Raw genomic sequence first — 23,766 nt, 5'->3', positions numbered from 1 at the left:
TCAGTTTCATGTCCAATCCTTCAATGCCTTTTGCTCTGTAATTCTCTGGGATGACTTCCAACACTCCAGTCCTGTTACTCAACCACTTTGCGAGAAAAAATCCACCCTTGGAACACAAAGAGACGAGGTTCCTGTAAAGCATCACTGCTTCCTTCTCCGTGGCCACCAACACGAGGCAATCATCCACATAAAAACAGTGCAGTAGTTTATCCACAGTTTCCTTACTGTAGTGATGCCCGTGGTCCTCTGCACACTTTCTGAGGGCGAAGTTAGCACAACTGGGAGATGATGTCGCCCCAAACAAGTGCACCTTCATCCGATGCTCAATGGGTAGCTGCTGCGTATCCCCCTTTGGCCACCAGAGGAACCTGAGGAGGTCTCTGTCATCAGGAGGGACTTGAACCTGATGGAACATTGATTCTATATCGGCCATAATCACAACTGATTTCTTCCTAAACCGAGTCACCACTCCAATCAGGGAACTGGTAAGATCAGGGCCCTGTAGAAGCTGAGCATTTAGTGATGTTCCTTGATATCTTGCTCCACAGTCAAACACAGCTCTGATCTTTCTTTTAGTGGGATGGTAGACTCCGTGGTGTGGTATGTACCATACTTTCCCATCGCCACGATCCAACTCTTCTTCGGGCACCTTTTCTGCATAGCCTTTAGCCAGAAGGTCATTTATGAAGGTGTTATACTCGGTATGAAATATTGAGTCCTTCTGAAACCTCCTTTTCAAATAACACAGGCGCTGTTCAACAACTCTCCTGTTGTTTGGCATGCTGACGTCCCTGTTCCTTAAAGGTAACGCAATCTGGTAATGCTCTTCCACCTGTTTCACTGTGTTGTTAACAAACTCCAAGAACCTTTGATCCTCCCTTGACATTCCTGGTTGCTCCTCAATACTGCTTTCAGGGAAATCATTCTTAAATTGTTGTTGCCAGAGGTCATCCAGGTTCACGACTGCAACTCTGTTGACAGTTATTTGAGGATGCTCCCACTTAACGGTCTCTCCACTGCTACCTGTCAGTGGACCATTGACAGTCCAGCCCAGCAAAGTTCGGATCGCATATGGTCCATCATTTACGCTACACACCACTTCCAGTGGTTCCAGTGCTTTAGGAACATTGGTACCTATAAGTAGCTCAATTCCTGCATCAATCTGAGGTAAGCGAATGTGTTTCAGATGTGACCATTGTTCAATATCCCTTTCCGTGGGAATATTTCCTCTGTTCACAGGCATGGACTCTTGCGTGTAAACTCTTGGAAGCTCAAGAAAATTGTCCCCCTCCAGTGCTGCAACCTCCAATCCTGACACGATGTTGCTGCTTACGACTTTCTCCTGGCCCATGGTTCGAAGGAGAATGCGTCCATTCCTCCCTGTGAGGTGGAGCTTGTGCATTAAGCTCTCAGTGCAAAACACAGCCGTACTCACCTGGTCCAAGAAAGCGTAAGTGATGACAGTTTTGGTTCCCTTCTTAGATTTAACCTGGACCGGAACAATGGGCAGTTTGCAGTCCTGATCTCCAGCCCCTGTAAGACCACTTGACACCAGTGTGTTGTCAACATGCGGCCCTGGGCTCCTCTCCATCTGCTCAGAATCTTTAACAGGTTCCTTATGAAGTACAGTGGAATGTCTAAGGCTACATTTAGAGCAGGAAATCCTTTTACGGCAATCTCTACTGATGTGCCCTGTGCACAAACAACCAAAACAGATGCCATTTTCCTTCAAGAAGCCTATCTTCTTCTCATGAACCATTTTTCCCATCTGTACACATACATCTAATGTGTGTCCTCCTCCACAGCAGATGCATGCTTTCCTTCCTGTTTGTTTGATTTCCTTTTCTTTCCTTACAGACTGATATTTGTTCTCCACAGGGCTTACATTGGTAGCAAAACTGCTCCCCTTGTGTCCAGGACGAAACTGTGACTTGGGTTTGTTTATTCTGTTACTTATGATTATTGATTGAGAGTCTTGTATATTGCCAAACACAGGATCTGTCAAAATTTTCACCTGTCTTTCAATGAAGTTAGCAATATCTGTGAACTTAACTCTCCGGTTATGTCGTTCCTGTAGCTCACAGGCATGGTTCCTCCACCTATCTCTAAGTTTGTAAGGCAGCTTTTTAATGATGCTCAACATGTTGGAAGGCATATCCATGTCTGAAAGATATTGTACATCCTCCATGGCATTACAGCAGCCTCTAAGGAAGAGACTGTAGTCCTGCAGAACCTTCACATCCTCTGCTTTAATTGGAGGCCATGAGAGGGCTTTATCCAGGTAAGCAGAGGCGACCTTTTGTTCGTTCCCGAACTGCTCCTTTAATAAAGCTTTGGCTTTTGTATATCCTCGTTCTGGATGTATGTGTTGACAGCTTCTTACAAGCTCCTTAGCATGACCCTTTGTGTGTTGTTCCAAAAAATATAAGCGATCGCAGCTGTTAGTTGTGTTCCTCTCGACTCCGTTCTCAAAGGCTCTGATGAATGTGTGGTATTTCAATGGATCACCGTCATAAATTGGGATCTCTCTCTTAGGTAGAGCTGAAAGGCTTTGCTGTTGTATTGGCAACGTTGTTATCTCATTTTGTTTCCTCATGATGCCAAGAACTTCCTCTTTGGGTTCCAGACCCACTGTGTTAACTCCTAGTTGTTCATATGATTCATGTATGTTGATTAGGGGGTTCATATGAAATTGCATTTGGTTTTGTTCATATGAGGTTATATTTGGATTTGTGGTTGCTTCAGTTTGTTTTGGAATAAATTCATCTGCATTGACATTAAGTAACTGCTGTGCTTGTGCCTTTTCCAAATATGTTTTCATTCCATCTGAGACCTTTGATGTCCGTTTTCCACTTGTTGTGCTTTGTATTTTGAGAATTTCAAGTTTTGCCATTTTTTCAGCAATCTCAGTGCTCAGTTGGCGCTCTTCTTTCCTTTTGCGCAGGCGTTGCTCCTCTTCTTCCAAAGCATGCTTTTCCTTTAATAATTTGTGCCTCATACTTAAGGCTGCCAGCTCAGCTTCGGCCTTTAAACGTGCAGAAGAGGTTGAAGAGCCTTGTGACTGAGATGTTTTGTGGCTTCCAATGTTTGAAACACTGTCATTTGGATTAATGCCATCCTCAATTTGACTTGGTTCGTTCTTTTGTTGTAATTGAATTTCTGCTGAATCCTGTTGCTCCTGAGAGATTTTTTGTCCAGTTTCATCAATCCAATTTTGAGTGTCCTTTTGAAATGTATTGCTGTAATTCATAATGCTTGAAAACCATTCCTTTTGGTTGATTAGTTCCCCCTCAGGGAATAGAGGCAACAGTTCATTGTGTGAGGCTGTGGCATTTTCACACAGTGTGTTTAAATTCTCCAAACATTGCTTCACATCCAACACATTTTCTCTTTGTTTCATGAGCCCTTTCATTTTTGGTATTAAACCTTTGATTTTATCAACATCACGTTTGCGTTTATTTTGCAGGTTTTCAATCTTATTCAACAAACCCTTTTCAGTGAGTTTCCTCTCCCTTTGTTTCCCAGACTCCATGTCAGAGCACGAGTCATTTGTTTGACTCATTTTATAACTTTTTCATTCAGTTTTCAGTGAACTGTGACATTTAAATCCATCCACAATGCACAGCAAATCAGGACATTTCATTTCAACAAAGCAGCATCAGCGTTCCTCCATGCAACATCAAAAAGCTTTGCATATCAGCATCAAAGTGCAGACGCCAACTTCGCTTATCCGACCAGCATTCATTCATTCGACTTTTCCAAACAGAGGCACTTCGACATTGATGCAATCTGGATTTCTTCACCGCACACATACATGCACAGGTGAGCTTAGTTTACCTGTCCTCCTTGACAGATGTATGACGTGCGCTTTGTCTTACTTTATTTAGGTCCGCTGCGCTGTGCGTCCTGCAGATTGCTTTGTGCTGCAAGCGATCACTTTATTAATTGATGCCTTTTTTGTTGACAAATATTGCGGCTTTCTAGTACCTTAGAAAGTCGCTTGTGAGGCAGAATAGGTCATGTATATTTGTATGACACGCTGCTGCTGTTTCAGAGAAGCACACTGAGTCCAGAGAAGTTTCGGAGGTTTTAATATTTCAATCGGATAATACAGCGGCTTTACACGCGCCCATTTGATGTTAAATGTGTACACTTGGCGTACGTGTATCCAAGCAAACGAAAGAACAAAAGCGATGGTAAAAGCGGTCAACAAAAATTACGGCTACCTAGACTCGCCTCACTCTCCCAGTGCAGGTGAAGCAGGTTATGATATAACCTACCGGCTGTCAACGACGGTGCTCACGTGACCCCAAACACTGCATATCCCCATGGCAACAAGACAAAACTAATCAAACACAAAATAAACGATCAGAACCAATATATGGCTCCTACATTAACATTGGTATTTCTCTCCACCTATGGAGACAGCAGCTGGTGAGTAAAGGACTGAAGTTTGATGGTGAACAGCTGTTAATGCTAACATTAGCTATGTAGCGGTTCGATGTATCCAATTGTTCAAGAGCTTTCTTGGATTAATGAAGTTTATCCAGATACATACAGTTTGAATGATAAAAGAAGATCTGGTGTCATGTAGGGAGAAACACAATTAACATTAAGATAATGGCTCTTTGTGATGGTGTCAGCTGTTCCTGTACCTGACTGTATAAACCATTAGCATTAGCATTAGCAGGCTACGCATTTTTCTTTTTTGCGGCTAACAGCATTGTTTCTAAGAATATTCAGAGGCAGAAACTGCTGTATGTGTTTACTTCTCCTTGAATTAAGTACACACCTCTGGGTCTGTCATCCAGCCATTTGATTGGCTGTTCTCATTTGGCAAAGGAGCTTGAAGACTTTTCTGTTGCTAATGGAGACTCTGGAAGTAAGAGGGACTTACTGTCTTAAACTTGAGCAGGTGCTTCATGTGCATCACTCCTTTGCTGTAGCTGGCTGGAAGCAGTGAGTCGTCCTGACCGTTAATGACTGACACCAGGTCCCACAGGTTACTGCTGCCTCCTGGAGGCTGGCACAGGACACAGGACAGCATGCTCACTCACAGAAAGAAAAAAATGTTCAGCCCTTTATGAATCAGTCTACAAAAATATGTGTTTGCAGGACCTGAAACAAAAGGTTGGACTGAATCTGAAAGGTGATACAGCTTGTTAAAAGCCGTTACATGCTTCTGTCAGTCTGATGTGTACATATATCATTACTACAAATGTGTTACTTGCATTTTTTCTGTGCTGTTGTTGTGGAGGCCGTGCTCCACATGCAGAGAGTGAAGAAAAACACTCTATATTTGAAGTGTTGATAAGATAGAAGATATATTTGTGGTCTTAAGAACCAAAAACCATCTCAATGTAGTTTCACATCTCCTCTCTCAAGGTTCTCTCTGGAGCTCTAGTAACAGATCTAGTTTTAAGGCTCAGTTTCTGAATACAGGCTGTGTGCATTTCTCTGTGGACTGATGCTTTGATACTTTCACAGTATTAATATAGAACCTCGACCTGCTTTATAATCAAACACATGGACATCTACCTTTATACTATGTGGACCTTTAAAATGTGTTTGTGTGTCAGTGTAACAGCACAGAGCTCTCCTCTCACTGACTTCAACCTCAACACAAATAAAAAGTGGAGCACTGTTCACATGAGAAGCTGCACTGAGGCCTTTTCTTGTCTAATCAGTGTTTGGTTTTCAGTCAGTACACATGAAGTGAAGGTGTGGAGCAGAGAGCTGTGGATGTTAGCTGGAACACACCTCTTCACTGTCCTGCAGCCTCTGATCCTTTTAATCAACTATAAATTTATATAAAACACATGTTGTCCCAGCAACAGTCAGAGACTTAACAAAGAAGAGTTTGAGTTTTATACTTTTGTAAACTGATTTCTTGATTTATAATCATGAATAATATGACACTGAACAGGACACATCAGCTGAGTAGTGACCATGGTAGATTTCCCTGCACCGGAGGAGGACGAGGAGATCTAGTCTGATCTTAAACTCAGAACTGTGACAGGCCAGTATAAAGTTATCACTGAATTAGGGGTCATGTTATGACACAACATCACCACTGGCCAATCAGCATTCAAAGTGTAGTTACCAAGAAGCACTCAGAGAACCAACGCAACTTCTTGGCCCTGATGTCTGAGCTCAGCTTGTCCAGCTCCTGTTTGACGTCTCGAGACACTTTACCACAGAGCAGTGGAGGAGAACCAGGAACCATAGCTGTGTCTGCAGACACACAACCACCACAGGTAGATTAGCACGTAGAACAACACACCGGAGAACAGAAGACATTAGTCTACTCTCACCTGTGTTTCCTATGATCTTCTCCCACGGCTGGTCGGTGAGGATGTTCAGCAGCAGGGGAGAGATGAGTGGAGTGAGAGACCACAGCCTCACCGTGCTGTCTCTGCTGCAGCTGGCCATGGTGAACGGACGATTGTGGTGACATGTCAAACCTGTAAACACACACACACACACACACACACACACAAGCATGTAGGACCTGAACATTTCGCACAGAGGGAGCAGCGGATAAGAGTATTTATTAATGCAGCCATGTGTTCATGCTCAACTGAATTCTGGGTAAAATATACAGAGATATATACAGTAGACTATATACAGTCTATATACTGTATACAGTAGAGTCAGCGGTGGTCTGAATGGCAGTTTCCATTAAGCTTGTGTTGTTCACAGTGACAAACCACATGTTCAGTGTAATGTCTGTCCTCTAAGCTAACTGATTGTGATCCAGTGTCTTTATGAGTTTACAGTGTGTATGTGATGTGAGTTGACATCATCTTTAATTCTCAGTGAAGAAGCTCTCTCTTCTCTCACTGTCCTCCACAGCATCATGTTTCTGCAGCAGGTCGTTCTGTGACTCTCACCATACACATCAGCTCCGTGGTCGTAGGCTGTGTCCAGACATGTGCCGTCTCTCGTGTCCCACACTCTGATTGTGTAATCCCAAGAACCTACAACATCACACAACATGTTACTTCAACACGACAACTGACAGCATCGTACACAGTCCAGTATATACATGTATTTGCCTCCTGTTGTGTGTGTGTGTGTATAAACTCTGCTTTAATCTGCAGTCTCAGGTCTTTTCTGAACAACTACATCAGCTGTAAATGATATAAAAATATAACTGACTGAGAGACACTGAGGGTTTCAGCGGAGACAAGTGTTTCCTGATGTTGTTGTAGTTTCTTACAGCTGCCACTAGATGCTCCTACAGAGCCATGTTTCATCATTTTCACCGTCAGCTGTCCCTGATGGCATCTGTAGGAGTCATGATGCTGTCATTTTACAATTCTCTGTCTAATTCATTTTACACAGATAACAGTCCCGAACTACACAGAGGTGTTTCACACCTGGACTCCTCATCAGCAGCGGATAGTGATGACGATCTCACTGACACTTCACATCCACCTGGTTCTCCTCCACACCTCCTCTGCTGTCTCTGCTTTGCAGCTTTGTAACAGACACTGACAACACACTGACCACGACACAGCTGATAGAAGGACAGTTTGTGGGCTTACCTGAGATGAGCAGGTAGGGAACCTCTGTGTTCCACATCAGGCCTCTGACCGGAGCTGTGTGACCACTCAGCACATTGATACATGCGTCCTGTGTGTAGTCCCATATACGAACAGTGCTGCAGACACAGAGATTCATTACAGTCCAGGCCTTGCAGGTATATTCACATGAAATAAATCATTATTATTGATGATCAACAGATGAGGGAATCTCTCTCTCTCTCTCTCTCTCTCTCTCTCTCTCTCTCTCTCTCTCTCTTGCTTTCTTGCTCACTCGCTCGATGAGTAGACGTGCGCGTGTGTGGGAAACCTAAAGGTAGCGGACAGACGGTTATGTGCGTACTATGAAATATAGCCCTGCCGGCAACACTGATGCAAACCAGGCTTGAACAAGCTTGCATTATTAGTGCACATGAACTATACAAGCAGACCAGAACAGTCGATTGTCGAAAAGAAAATCATGTCACAGAAAGAAGAGAAAACATGAGCCGTATTCTTCTCAGCAACGGAGCAAACCCTGTGCTATGCTTACCTTCCTCAGGTGGAATCATTATTACAGCGCTCCGGTAGCTCACCTGGCAGAGCGCATATGATCACTTTTTTCACTTAGGTTGTGCTTAACAGTGTGATTGATATAGATGGTTCAACCCTACAGCTGTTACGAAAGGAGTCATTAGATTTAGATTAGATTTGGGTCTTAAATACAAAAGGATAGAACTTTTTTTCCTCAGCTAGAAAAAAAAACACATTTTCTCTTTAAATGTGTAGCTGTATGTTTATGAGTCTTAACCCTCAGCTCCAAATCTAAGTGAATGGATGGAATATTAGCATGATCAATCTGCTGATTATTGCCTTGTTACCTACATTGGCTACTGTGTAATATAGGCTAATATAGACCATAATATAGGCTACAGTTGGCAATATACAATTAACTAAATCATTGCTTTTATTCTGATCTATTGCTCCAATCCACTTGTAGCTAAAACTGGTTGGGTTTTACTTGACATTACATTATTCACGCATCATACAGGACGCGTGGTAACCCTAATGCAGGATTTGCTCCGCTGCTGAGAAGAAGACGACTCTTGTTTTCCCTTCTTTCTGTGACATGATTTTCTTTTGACACTCGCCTGTCTGTTCTGCTCGTAAACTCCGTGTGCGCGCATAATGCAGCTTGTTCAAGACTGGTTTGCGTTAACGTTAACGACTAGACATGGCTAAATCCTGTTAATGGAACGGTTTGAGCTTAAGTGAAAGTCAGTGTTAATTCTAACAGGGCTTTTTCAAGTAAGCGCAAATTTCCTTCGCGACGTTGATGGAACACCCCCAGCCTGTCATCTTACTGATGGGAACAAACATTTAATCTGACATAACTCAATAATTTAGAGTTGATAGTTGTTTGGATCAACAGTCAATTCAAAGAGTGATCACAAGCTCTGATCCTGTCATTTCAATTTAGTTATTAGTAATCAGTAATTAGACACTTTGTTAATTAGATTATTATAACACATTATACAACAGTTGGTTGTAACCAAGACCAAGAAGTTAGCACCACAAAGATGAATGTATTTCCAAAAATAACGTTTGAATTAAATTATGTGTGGTCATCAGAAGAGGATGAAGGGAAGAAGCCTGGATACTTCTGAGGTACACCTGAGGTAACATGTAGACAAAGTAGCAAGCTAGTGTAGACCTGCCACCTCCTACCTGTGACCAAATCCCAGCCTTGCTGATATGCAGTACAACATCACTCCCTCTCATGTGATGTTGCTTAGATAAGACATTTTTTACATTACATTTACTCTGGGACTGAAACATTAATGTTAAAACAGTGTCATCTTATAATTCACACTCTTTAGACTAATTGTTTTAATTTGACTCATGTCTATGTTCTGAATCATTTGTTGCTGCAGTGAAACTGATTCATCTGACCCTCCTTGACTGTTTGTAGTGCTTCCTGTTTTATTTATTTATCTCTTTTCTGTTGTGTTGATAGTTGTTTTGCTTCTTGAACTCATGTGTTTTCCCTTTTTTATGTTCATCTCCCCCTCAGTAGAGTATTCAGTCTGTGTCTCTGTTCCTCCTCATGTCCCTCACTTTCTCCATGAGGTTCTACTACCTCAGTCTGGATCCCCTGTGTCTGGATCACCTTAGTCTGGTTCACCTGAGTCTCATTCACCTATGTCTGGTTCACCTGAGTCTGGGTCCCCTCTGAACTGTGTTGTCTGTGTGGGTGAACATTGTGAACAGTGTGTAGGACACTGAGGTCTGTGTGAAGGTCCTAACCCGTCGTCTGATCCAGAACACAGGATACCCTCTCTGAGTGGAGACCAGCGGACATGGAACACCTTAGCCAGGTGTCCGGTGAAGACCTTCAGTGGCTGGTCAGAGCTGGTAGCCAAGTAGTAGACCCGCACGTTTTTGTCCTCACAGCCTGTCGCTATCATGTCCCTACAGAGACAGGAGACAGGAGATAGGAGATGAGACAGGAACAACTCTCTTTGTCCTCCATGTGTCCTCACAGAGACAGATGTTAGACATAAACAAAAGACAGATGTTTTCTTGTGTCCTGCTTCACCTGAACCAGTCTCTATCTCTTTTAATGCTGCTTTATATAATTCTTTTTTAATCTGTGTATAAATGATCATTAATTAAAGCAGTAATTATGAGGTCCGTGACACAGCTGCAGTGTCAAGTGAGTGTGGTCAGATGACTGTGATCAGGTGAGTGTGGACAGGTGAGTGTTCAAGTGAGTGTGGTCAGATGACTGTGATCAGGTGACTGTGATCAGGTGACTGTGATCAGGTGAGTGTGGACAGGTGAGTGTGGTCAGGTGAGTGTGGACAGGTGAGTGTTCAGGTGAGTGTGGACAGGTGAGTGTGGACTGGTGAGTGTGGTCAGAGGACTGTGGACAGTTGAGTGTGGCCAAGGGACTGTGGTAAGGTGGCTGTGGTCGGGTGACTGGACAGGTGAGTGTGGTCAGATAACTGTGGAAAGGTGACTGTGATCAGGTGACTGGACAGGTGAGTGTGGTCAGATAACTGTGAACAGGTGACTGTGGTCAGATGAGTGTGGAGAGGTGACTGTGGTCAGGTGATTGTGGACGGGAGAGTGTGGACAGGAGTGTTTGGTCAGGTGACTGTGGATAGGTGAGATCTTACTTGTTGTTCTGGCTCCAGTCACAACCAAACACAGCAGCAGGATGTTTGTACTTGTGCAGGATTTTACCATCAATGGTCCGAATGATACTATGAAACAATAGAAAACAGGTAAGAGTGGCTGATAGGAACAAATTTGACAAGACTTTGATAAAAGAAGAAACTCCACCTCACCAGAACCCATCTCCACTACAGGTGGCAATCCTCTTCGAGTCTTTATGGCTCCAGGAAATACAGAAGATCCCATTCTTCCCGTGCTGAGGGAGGACAGAGAGGAGGCACTGAGACATCATCATACCATCCTGCAACTCTGTAAACAGCTGTTTACCAACAGGAGAGAATAATAATGATGATGAAGAGGAGACGGTTTTTGACAGCAGGGCCAACCCTATGATCTGCAATGTCCCTGACTGACTGATCATATTTCCATGTCACTGAGTTGGAGTTTCTGGATCAAACAGGTTCTTTTAGGGGGGTGTTTACAGCTGCAGTGTTGAAAACTTAGCTTACTGTCTCTAAATTAAGAGACTTTTTTTCAAACAGACTGGGTATAAACCTGGTTCATGTCTGGACTGTGTATAGATGCTGTGGAACTGCAGGGAAGAGGAGGAGCACTTCCAACACACTGAGCCTCGCCTCCATTACAGCAAATAAACTATTTTCATTACATGTATCATTATTACTAAAGGAGGAAGAGGAATAACTAAACATAAGACACACTGAGCAGAGAGAGCAGGAGAGAGGGAGGGAGAGAGAGAAGTCATTGGTAACGAGGCTTCATACTAACGACTATGACCAACTCTACATATCAAACAGAGGGAGTTAGACATAAAGACCAGCCTTTAATCAAAGTCCGTTACGTTCTGGAGTTGAAGTAAATAAAGACTAAACTATTGTGGCTCCCAGACGGAGGCTGTGAGCTGAGTGAGAGACACTGTGTCATCTAACTTTCTCTCTGAGTGATCATTGTACAATAAATACAGCTGAAATCACAGCTCAGTCTTTGTTTTTCATTTATGTGCTTGGTGATTTTGTCAGATGACGTCATGGTTATAAAATCAGGATTTGACCAGAGGTGGTCCAGACATATACAAGGTTTAGACACTGGTGATTCTCATAATGACTGATCCACAGCTTCAATCTAAACCCTTCAGTTACCTCATTGAAGCGAGTGATGATCTTTCCCTTCCTCACATCCCAGATGAACGCTCCGCTACGAGATGTAGCCCCGGCAATGCAGTTCAGGTCTCCTTCAAGAGAGACATACAGACACACACAGAGACATAAAGACACACACAGACAGAGACAGACACACAAAGACACACATACACACACAGAGACACACACAGAGACAGACACACACAGACACAGAGACACACACAGACACACATACACAAACAGAGACGCACACAGAGACACACACAGACACACAAACAGACAGAGACAGACATACGGAGACATACAGTCAGAGACAGACACACACACAGACAGACACAGAGACACACAGTCAGAGACAGACACACACATACAGAGAGACACACAGACACGCACAGAGACACACAGACACAGAGACAAACACAGAGATACACAAAGACACACAGAGACACACACAGAGACACAAAGACAAACACACAGATACACACAAACATACACAGACACAGAGACAAACACGCAGATACACAGAGACACACACAGACAGAGACACACACACAGACAGACACACAGAGACAGAGACACACAGTGACAGAAACACAGAGACACAAAGAAACACACAGAGACAGTGACACACAGTGACAGAAACACACAGAGACAGAAACACAGAGACACAAAGAAACACAGAGAGAGAAACACACACATACAGACACACACAGAGAGGTTAACAACCCACACATGAACAGATGACACACTTCATCTTGATAGGACTGTTGGTCCTTGATACCATTTACAGTGTTTTTCAATTGCTAACAAGCATCACTCAATACTGAAGCCCCCAGCATGCATTACCAACATGCATCTTGGCCAAACAGTTAATCTCACCTCCAAAACTGACTCAAACCACCAAAACACCTTATACATATCTCAAAATAAGCTCATTCAACCATAACATTGGCAACAATCCTCACTCAGAAAGCATCCACTGTCACTCATAACTCATTGACTTAAAAGCACTAGCAACAGGGAGCATCACATAAATTATTAACTTTCATCTTTGAAGTTTTAATCATTTTTCACATAAATCAGTATTTCATGTTGGGACTTACTATTCAAAATGGTAGACCACTTAAATAGCTAATTTTCCCACAATTCCTCACTGTTCACACCTGGGGACGACCCTCCCCCAGGGACCTTACTGACCAGTGAGTGTTGGTCAATGTGTGACATGTGACCCCACCAGGGTGTGACATGTGACCCCCCAGGGTGTCACCAGGCAAAACCCTCTGGGTTTCTCAGGGGTCAGGGCATTCCCAGACCCAGATCCCCAGGAACAGCACCTCTTCCCTCTTGGCTCTTCAAGTAGCCACAAGGCTCCCAGCCCAGACCAGCCCTGCTACCTAAAAAAACAGCTCTCTTGCCGCCCTACTCACAGCAGGCTAAACACTCTTCTCCTCAACAGCAGCGACCTGTTTAGGATTAACTGAGATTGAACCAAGTTTTATTTAGAATCAGCGGCTACAACACGATTTCCAAAGCAACAGGAGCCACAGCAGAGTTAGCAAGCAACAGCTAACTCTGTGAGAAGAACAAAGAGGAAACCAGCTAACCTCTCTGCAACACAAAAGTGACGCAGCCAGGCATGACTTCACTCCATCAGGAAGTAATAAAAACTCACTGGACTTTACTAGAACACTGAAAAGGACCCTCTCTTTGTTCCACTTCGACCACTTGACACAACATTGACTGACACTAACTCAACCTAGCACAGCAAAGCACTCCACAGCTAAGCACAGGACTCTTAATCTTTGTTAATGTACATGTACATGTTTGGTTAATGTATCCATTTAGTTTGATGATTGTAATGTTTGCTTAGGTTGTGGTTAGTCACACAGTTAATTTGGTACTTCAGACCACACGAACTAGGCTAACAAAGAAATTCACTCTCTCCCTCCCCCACTCACCGTGTGGTCTCAGTGGCCATTTTGAATAGTTTCTTTGTTTACCACCATCTTGTTTTTATGTTCAGGCCATGTGGTCACAGTGACCATTTTGAATCGGCCATATTGCCTTTGTCTCTGTCCCACACACACACACATACACACACACACACACACACACGCCTGTATATACTTTAGATTAGACATTGTGTGTTTATACTTTGTTACATTGTAAATAGATGTCTTTAAGTATAACTTCTGGTGTGTTTAATGTTGCACAAGTGTGAGTATTGCCAATCTCTTTGTTTATAGTTATTAAGTTAATTATCAATCAGTGTTCCAGATAACAGTTTTTTTTGACTGCTCACATGCATTGGACAAAACTGAAGTCACATTGTCAAAACCCTTCATTATTTTTGAAGTTATTTAATATTTTCAATATTCATATTTTCTTAATTTATAATAGAAACTGACGCCTCAACATAATGGTGCCCGCATATGAAGTTAAGTACCAAGGCCCAACATTCATTATAGAATAAGAATAACACCTTTTCACTTTATTGACTGTACTAAAGTATATGTAACAAGAATGAATCAGAAATATCCTTTTTTTTATGTATATAGAACTATATATGCATACAGTAATTTATTTTTCATTTTACAAAATGCATTCAAATTGAAATTGCAATCAGCTGTGTTTGGAATGATTATTATTTCATTTTATTGTAAATATTCAGGTAAGATTTTCTATATATTTCAATATGGTACCTGCAGAAATGCATGAAATTTGCCATCAACCTGTTCTGCATGTGTTTTTAACAATTTTGAAAACGGCGTGTTAGCATTTGAAAAATGCGCTGCAAATATAGTGTTTTGCTGGTGGTGGAGTATGAATGAGAAAAGAGTTCATGGATTTTGGAAAATGTGGTCACTGAATGCATTTTGTGTTACAGCAATGAAAAACGATTCACAGTTTGGTCGACATAGACTTTTAGAAGAGTTTTGACAATGTGACTTCAGTTTTGACAAATGCATGTTAGCAACTGAAAAAACTGTAACTGAGTATTGTGTGTGTGTGTGTGTGTGTGTGTGTGTGTGTGTGTGTGTGTGTGTGTGTGTGTGTGTCTGTGTGTGTGTAGCTGTCCTGTGTGTCTATGTTGTGTTCATGTCTCTGTGTGTTTGAGTAACCTACAGTGTGTGTTTATTGTCCACATCCTGGGAGAGTATGTATGTGTTATGGTACCTGGAGCCCAGGACAGGGAGTAGACCACCCCCTCGTTGCCAGGGGAGGTGTAAACAGCTGTGAGGGTGTTTGTGTCCCAGATCTTGATGGTTCCATCAAAACTTGCCGTGGCCAGAAGGTTAGGGTCATCTGGTTTAAACTTACAGTCAAAGATGGTCTCCACATGACCCTAGAACCGCAACAGAGACAGGTCATCAGGTCTGCAGTGGTCTTGTCTGGACCTGTGTCAGTGTGTGTGTGTGTGAGAGTGTGTGAGCAGGTTAGTGTGTGTGTTCAGACTGTTGAATCTACAAAGGATAAAATACCAAGTCCCGCAGGAAGTCCCACTTCTTGGCCCCCATGTCATAGAGCCCCACTCCTCCATCCATGAAGCAGCACACAGCGTGGCCGGGGGGCAGAGAGAAGGAGCGGTTCTGGGACAGGGTTGGGGGGGGTACTGCCTCACTGGTGGAACTGGTGTGCTGACTCTTACTGGGAGAACTGGAGCTGGGAGCTGTGGAGAGAGAGGAAGAACATCCTGACATCTCTGAACAAAGCTGCTGAGTCAGTCAGCTGAGAGAAGAGCTGCTGCTCAGCGTCTGATTGGCTGCTTCATCGCTGACACATGCAGCTGTCCTGAGCTCAGGTCTGACACAAACACAACACACACCACATCAGCTTGTGACGTTTACCCTTCTTGGAGAGAGGAGAGTTGAGGACATGTAAAGCATGAAATCCAGTCTTCTTCAGTTTGAAGCTGTCCAGAGGAGTAGACCGGGACACATTCCACACCCTCAACACCCCGACCTGAGAGTCTGACAGAGACAAACACAACCAGCTGGACTCACAAGTTCTGTCATAGAGAAGATGTGCTGAATGTTTGTGTCCTGAGCAGTACATCTACAGCAGTGGTCAGCAACTGGTGGCCCGCAACCCAAAACTGCCAGATATAATATCTGGCCCGCCAGATTATTTTGATATTATTTGAATATGATTTTGTTAAATAAAAAAAAAGAGCTCCTTTGCTAAAATAGATCTCTGTCTGAGCAGCAACATTTACCTGCAGAATCACTTCCTCTATAGTGATTTTGCCTAGAAAATAAAAGTGCGAGAATTTCCTTTTTTTATTTCAAGCTATTGTGAGCTTTATTCTGAAAAGTTCTCAAAGGAAGTTCCAAAGGTTCTTTTGCTTGCTTGACAAACCTCTGACGGAGCGGACATACAATGTGTGATATGAAAAAAGTAAATCAGTCAGTATAAAATGTGACTTCGGGTGGACGAGCTTACAAACGTTTGAAAAAAGCGTCAAAGCAGCGGAAAGATAGGAATCACAACTTCCAGTCAGGACTTTCACAATAAATCGATCGAATAAATAGATCGTGGATTGCGATTCTACCCTTATCTGTGACTGTGGCCACAATGCCACATATGTGAACAGCAACAAAGGACATTCCAGTTGCATTTTTATCAATATCTTAAATTAATGTAATTGATTATGTTCTGGCCCGCCGTCTAGCATGTGATACCCACCAACTGACTGACAAGTAAATCTGACCTGCAGTCATCAACACACTGAGGCAGAGGGGACCAGATCACACACACACACACACACACATACACATTTACCTCCAGTAATGAACATGCCCGGTGCAGAGGGGACCCAGGCCAGACACTGAACTGATGCAGCAGCTGAGGGGAAGCAGAAGGATGTAATGCAGTTCAAGGCCTCACTGTCCACCAGCCTGATCCCATTATGGAGGTTAGACACTGGGAGAGAGAGAACACGTCTACATATCAATATCTATATGTCAGTGTGTCAAACACTGGCAGTAACTGTATTCTAAACAGCTACATTGTTGTGTTTTTAAAATTCACATCTCTTAAGATAAGTCCTGGTCATGTGGTTAGTTTTGTGTCTGACCTAGTAAATAGTCAGTGGAGAGAGGATCCCACTCCAGAGCACTCACTGGGTCCTCTTCATCTGTCCCCTCCAGAGACTCTGGACGCAGCACATGCTTTTGGCTTTTACTCCCTGAACAGATGAGACAGAGGTTAATGAAGGTGTGTTTACAGGTACATGTTTACAGGTGTGTTTACAGGTACAGGGTTAAAGGTGTGTTTACAGGTACCGGACTCTGCTGAGGGAATGTGAGGAGGAGGTCGACAGGTTCAGCAGTTCCAGGAAATATTCAGACCCTTCACTTTATTCTGTTGTAGATTTAAATCTGAATGGATAAAACTGTAATTTTTCATCAGTCTTCACTCAATAATCCATCATGACATCATGATCCTTCAGAAACATTAGTTCTTTGTAGGACCCCCTTCAGCAGTAGTTCCAGCTTCAGTCTTGAGTTTCTACAGGCTCTGAACCTGGATCTGGTCAGTTTATCTCAGTCTTCCTGACTCAGACTCAGACTGGACAGGAAGTGTCTGTGAACAGTTCTCTTCAGGTCTCTTCACAGGTCTATGGGGTTCAGGTCTGGACTTTGGCTGGGACACTCAGGGACAGTCAGAGACTGGTCCTGAAGACTCTCCAGTGTTGTCTTGGCTGTGCTTCAGGTCACTGTGGAGCTGAGAGGTGAACCGTCACTCCAGTCTCAGGTCTCCTGGACTCTGGATCAGGTTTTCTTCAAGGACCTCTCTGCATTTGTCTCATTCAACCAGCATCAGGTCTGACCAGTCTCCCTGTCCCTGCTGCTGAGAAGCTCCCACAGCATGATGCTGTCCCCCATGCTTCACTGTAGGGATGGTGCTGTCCAGGTGCTGAGCAGGACCTGGTGTTTGGAGTCCAGGGAGTCTGGTTCCTCCTGGTCTCAGAGTCTTTAAGGTTTGCAGGTCAGACTGCAGCAGCTTCATATGTCTTTGACTCTCAGTGTCTGTCTCGTCTCTGTACCATAATAACCTGATTGATGCTCGTCTTTCCAGCAGCTTCTCCATCTCTGCAGGGACTTCTGAAGCTCCTCCCTGACCCAGGTCCCTCTGACCTGCTCCCTCAGTTTGTCTGAACACCAGCTCTAGAAGAGTCCTGGTTCCAGTTTTTGTTCCCACGGTTCTCCTGGGAACACTCAGACCTTTGTGTCCTGACCTCTGTCTCACCACAGTTTGATCACAGAGGTCTACAGAGACTTCACTGGACTTTATGGTCTCTGTCCTGACCTGCAGGTGAACTGTGGGACCTGATACACACAGGTGTGTGTCTTTCTGAACTCTGTCCAATCAGCTCAGTTCACCACAGGTGGACTTAAGTCCAGGTCTAGACTCATCTCAGTGATAACTAAAGTAAACAAGAAGCAGCTCATCACAATTTGGAGCTGCAGTGAAGAGTTTGAAGACTTTAGTTAATCAGAGATTCAGATTTTGACTTTTAATGAATTTCTAAATCATGTTTGTGTATTAGTGAGAGTAGACTGATGGACAAACATGTCACTTTTATCCATTTTAAATGAAATCTACATCTTAACAAAGTGAAGGGGTCTGAATACTTCCCATGTTACTATACATGTTATAGTTGGAGTGTGAGGTGATGACTGTGCTGTGGGTCACATTTGAGTGTGTCCATCTGTACCTGGCTGAAACACAGACAAACTTCCATCTGTGTGTCCAAACACCAGTTTGCCCTTCTTGGTGGGGTGCCATCTGAACAGACAGATGTCAGACAGGAAGGAGTGGGCTTCTTTGTGCACTGTGAGCCCAGGGTCAGGACCTCCATAGACCCAGATATACAACGGTCCACGCTGGGAGACAAACGCCACTCCGTCAGCTGAGTTCCAGCACCAGCTGACAGACGCAGGGACTCCTGGGAAAGCAGAGGAGACGCTGTGAAACCTCAGAGATGGGGGAACACTCCTCTGAGTCTGTATGACCTGGTGTAGATCATCCATCTACCTTTAGTGTTGTCCAGTCGTGCTACAGCCTTTTGTTCTGCTACATTCCACACGATGAGCAGGTTGTCAGCAGAGGCTGATGCAAACAGATCTGGGTTGTCAGGACACCAGCTGATGGCTGTTATGGTCTTCTTGTGCTCTGACATGATGGATCTCAGTTTAAATTCATTGTACTGCTGGTCCAACTACAACAAGAGAATGACAGACAATTAACAAAAAACAGCTCTGGCATTGTCCTGTAGTGTGTTCAAGGTCATAACATTTAGTAGAAATCAGACCTACGACTTCTATGGTCCAGAGGATTTCGTGTGGAGAACACAGAGCTGGACTTGTGGGTCAATTTCATGTCAATCACACTGACAGTGTGAGGGGTGTGACCTTTACAAAATTGTATGAAAGGACTGAGCCTCTCCAGAGGATCTTTAACTTAAGTCTACAAACAGGGAGGGTCCTGGTCCTGTGGAAAACATTATGTCTTGTTCCGGTACCTAAAGTAGGACGACCAGCTGAGATAAATGACTACAGACCGTTGGCCCTCACGTCACACATCATGAAGACCCTTCTCCACCTTCTGAGGCCACAGGTTGAATATGCACTAGACCCCCTACAGTTCACCTACAAAGAACATATTGGAGTGGATGATGCTGTCCTTTACATGCTCCACCGGCCAATTCCTACTTGGATGAGCCAGGTGGATACATGAGGATTATGTTCTTTGATTTCTCAAGTGCATTTAACGTCATCCGACCACCCATCCTTAAAGACAAGCTGGAAGGGATCCCTGCTTCACATCCTGGATTGTGGATTACCTGACAAGACGACCACAGTATGTCTGTAGTAGGGTAACTGTGTCTCAGGGACAGTGATGAGCAGCATTGGGGCTCCACAGGGAACTGTTCTGGCTCCGTTCCTGTTCACCCTGTATACGGCCGACTTTAAGTACAACTCTGAGTCCTGCCACATCCAGAAATACTCGGATGACACAGCTATTGTGGTGCGTAACAGGAACGGCAGGAAGAGGAGTACAGGGATCTGACGATGGCCTTCAGTGAATGGAGCAACAAGAACTGCCTCCTTCTGAACACCTCCAAGACCAAGGAGATGGTCATGGACTTTCAGAGGTCTAGGCCCACCCTTCAGCCAGTCAACATTTGAGGGAAGGATAGAGCTTTTCCTCAGGAAGCTCAGGTCCTTTGATGTCTGCAGTGAAATGCTGCACATGTTTTATCAGTCAGAAAGGAGATCCTTTGTTCCCACTGCCATCAGGCTATACAGCAACTCAGCCAAAGGAAGTGGACTAATTTATTAATTTTGTTTCTTTATTATCAACTCTTACTAATAATATTATTATTATTACCAATGAGCTACCGGAAACTTGAATTTCCCCTCGGGGATAAATAAAGTATCTATCTATCTAATCTATCTATCTATCTATCTATCTATCTATCTATCTATCTATCTATCTATCTATCTATCTATCTATCGTTAAGCAACATCGTAAGAACCATGAATAAGGTACTTAAAATGATATGAGAAGAAACGCTGATACCTGTCATCAACTTTGGTTATAGCCATGTCCAAAAGTGATGTCCAACAAGGTGAAATATAACAATATAATCACATGACTGGAATAAAAAAAAAATATTTCTATGTCTAAATATAATTTCTATTAAAGTCAGACTAAAGATATATTGTAAATAAGTGCATGAATTATCATTATGTTTCTTACTGAGTATTTTCGCTCTTCAGTCTGATGATGAACAAACTGTTATGAACATGTGATGCAGATAAAACAGTTAAAGTTAAAGTCAGACTGTTTCTGCTGCAGAGAGGAGAGAAAGAAAAGAGGAGAGGAGTAGTTGATGTCTGATGAGTCAGTCTGACTGAAATGTTTATATTTATAATCATGAAAATAATTAACACAGTGTGGCTAATTTTTCTACTAAAAGACATCAGAGGTTTGGTTTTTATTTCCAGTTGTGGTCACAGAGTCGGATCATGTTATTCTGAGCTGCAGTGATGAAGAAGAAGTAAGAGCTTCATCACTGTCAGTAATCCTGTCGGATTAAAGAATATTTGTTCAATTAAAATTAAGCTAAAATAGTTATTATACATTTATTCAGTGTGATAAACTCTCCGTAATGATCACTCCCCTCAGGATCCTGTAGGAATTATGACTCAGTTTTTCCAGAGATTTGATTGGTCAGTAGTTTGGCTGTTGACAGGTTTTGATCTGATCCTCTGAAATGAGCCTTCGATGGAGCAGGTTAGGAGTTCAGCATAAGTTACCATGGTGATTTACCCCCGTAATGAGTGAAGGGTGAAGGGAGGCCTCAGGTTCACCACCACTACTACACAAATGCTCACAAAGGTAATTTACCTGGTAGATGTATATAGCCAAAGTAGCACAGTAGGCAAAGCGGTCTCCACTAGCAGCACACACGTCTTTGTTCCAGGGCTGACAGCCTGCTGCCAGCAAGCCCACCTGCTTCACCTTGGCCATCCTTACCTGGAGACACAAACACAAACACACCTTTCACACCTTTCAGTTTTACTACATTCTGTTTAAATGTTAGTAAGTGGCTATGACATGTGACATAGTTTCCCTTTATACTCTACTGGGACGTGTTCTACACATGCTCAGTAGATCGTCATCTACAATAGACAAGCAAACACTGATCTCAGATTGACATGAATATGAAATTAATGGCAGAAATGGGAAATTTGCATTTTTACAAATGACTTACTAATTATCAGTATCTGTGATCACACATCTGTGATCACATCTGGCTCAAACATATCTCAAACAGTGTCTAAAGATTATCTGTCAGCTGTTTGTATTGTTCCCTCTGCCAAGGAGCTTATGTTTTCTCTTTGTTTGGATCAGTAAAAAGCAATGAACTGATCTGCACCAAACTTGGTGGAGGGACAGGACATGGACCAGGGAAGAACCCATTAAATACTGGGGCAGATACAGTTAGAAGGGCAGATCCAGAACATTTCCATCAGTTTCCACAACATTGCAAGACATTTTTAAACATTTTCATCAGTTTCTCAGGAAACAATCTTTGGATGTGGAACAACCCGCGACCCGGATCCGGATGAGCGTAGCGGGGCGACGACGACGACGACGACGACGACGACCACGACCACGACCACGACCACGATGACGACGACGACGGCGACGACGACCACAACCACGACCACGACCACGACCACGACCACAACCACGACAACTCAGACAAATGGTGTTGATTTGAGTTTGCTCAATTTGGTGCAGATCCAGACAATAACCCAGACATGTAGGATTGTTTGGCCATGGCGGAGGTATCCACTCATGTGCAGTCCATTATAACACCAAGCACACTACCTGAACATCACCTCTCTAACCAGTGTTTATTACAGAGCAGTTGTATTACACTTTATTAGTGTACAGTTGTACTACAACCAGGGTAACACTAGTAGCACTAATATACAGTAGATCCACAGGTTAGAGAGGATAAGGTGATTAAAGAGAGGATTGAATTAATCTGTGCTGTGATTGGCTGAGACTGGTGATTACCTACTGACTGATCACTGTTACTGTGAGGAAGTGACTGGAGCCCGAGCATGCAGCATGTCTGAGTGGTGTCCTCTCCCTGAAGCTCCCACTCATCCTCACACCAGGAGTCCTAAAGAGACCCTGAGGAAATGTCTTGTCTTTTATACTAGTTAGTTAGTTCTTACATTGTGCTGGTTAGTTAGTTCTAATCTTTTTACTGGTTAATTATCCTACTTTGTACTGGTTAGTGAGTTCTAATTTTGTACTAGTTAGTTAATTCTATGGTTTGTTTGTTCTTATTTTGTTCTGGTTAATTAGTTCTTACTTTGTACTGGTTAGTTCTTGTTTTGTGCTGGTTAATTCTTATTTTGTATTGGTTAGTTCTTATTTTGAATTAGTTCTTGTTTTGTACTGGTTAGTTCTTATTTTGTACTGGTTAGTTAGATTTTGTTTCATACTGGATAGTTAGTTCTTATCTTTTTGAACCAGAAACTCAGAATGATCTTCAGATAAGAATCATTAAATCAGTCCTGTGTATCTGCAGGGTGTTTCTGAAAAGTCTCTTCAGTAAAGATGCTGTGACAAATGATCATAGATTATATAGAGTATAGAGTAAACACAGCCATACAAACCTGAGAGCATATTAAGTCCATGAATCTGCAGAAAGTAGCTGTGTTTGAATCTTTTGGACTTTTATAATAAAGCATTTTTGAGGCATCATGAACAATTCTCTGTAAAGGTCCAGTTCACCTAAATCCCAGAGGAGATGGACCTGAAGGAGTGGACACAGGGACTGGGTTTCCTGTCAAAGGTAATCTTCAAACACCTGTTGATCAGTTACCCTGTCACCTCTTCCTGTAAGGTGCAAATTGGCTGATTTACATATAAATTTCTTTTTGATTACATAATGGTGAGATCGTGTGAACAGTAATGATGTGCAGCTGTCACAGTAATGACCAGCACTTTGATGGAGGAAGGTGTCATCCCATATTTACCTTTCATCTGTATTTGTTAATGAGTTCAAGTCTTTGAAACAAGATGAGGTTTGACATCTACGTGCTCTGAGGTTTCTTCTCTGCCAGAGAATTTATGATACCCAGATAAGGTTGATCTACTGACAGTGACAACACCAGCGCTAATACTGTTCCTGCTCATTACTTGACTTGAGGCTGAAGGGTAACGTGTGCATCAAACACTTTCGCTAGTATCTGTTACACATTTCTGTTACACAGTTGTACTTTGTGTTTAGAGCTAGTAAGCTAATGTTAGCATGCTAACATGTTAACCTAACCACAGTAAACAAAGTACTGGTGTGTTCACTG

General features: G+C 43.0%; 1 protein-coding gene across 1 annotated transcript; it reads right to left on the bottom strand.

Moving 5' to 3' along the window:
- Positions 1–225: 225 nt before the first annotated feature.
- On the bottom strand, positions 226–21,406 carry LOC111217903 (WD repeat-containing protein 17-like; the record flags this gene model as incomplete). Its single annotated transcript, XM_022739926.1, has 19 exons — positions 21,284–21,406; positions 18,905–19,088; positions 18,585–18,815; positions 16,941–17,051; positions 16,646–16,786; positions 15,712–15,834; positions 15,346–15,533; positions 15,041–15,209; positions 11,864–11,955; positions 10,880–10,962; positions 10,709–10,795; positions 9,834–9,998; positions 7,551–7,666; positions 6,894–6,980; positions 6,315–6,464; positions 6,104–6,234; positions 4,898–5,023; positions 2,777–2,800; positions 226–1,591 (listed from the first exon to the last, which is right to left on the bottom strand). Coding segments are annotated over exons 1-19 (3,697 nt in total), but the record flags the coding sequence as incomplete, so codon positions are not given.
- Between the last annotated feature and the right edge of the window lie 2,360 nt (positions 21,407–23,766).

Source organism: Seriola dumerili, unplaced genomic scaffold (genome assembly GCF_002260705.1).
Source record: "Seriola dumerili isolate Sdu_G_001 unplaced genomic scaffold, Sdu_1.0 BDQW01000050.1, whole genome shotgun sequence".
Taxonomy (NCBI): domain Eukaryota; kingdom Metazoa; phylum Chordata; class Actinopteri; order Carangiformes; family Carangidae; genus Seriola; species Seriola dumerili.
The sequence above is the reverse complement of the archived record's forward strand: the minus strand, read 5'-3'. Positions and strand labels throughout refer to the sequence as shown.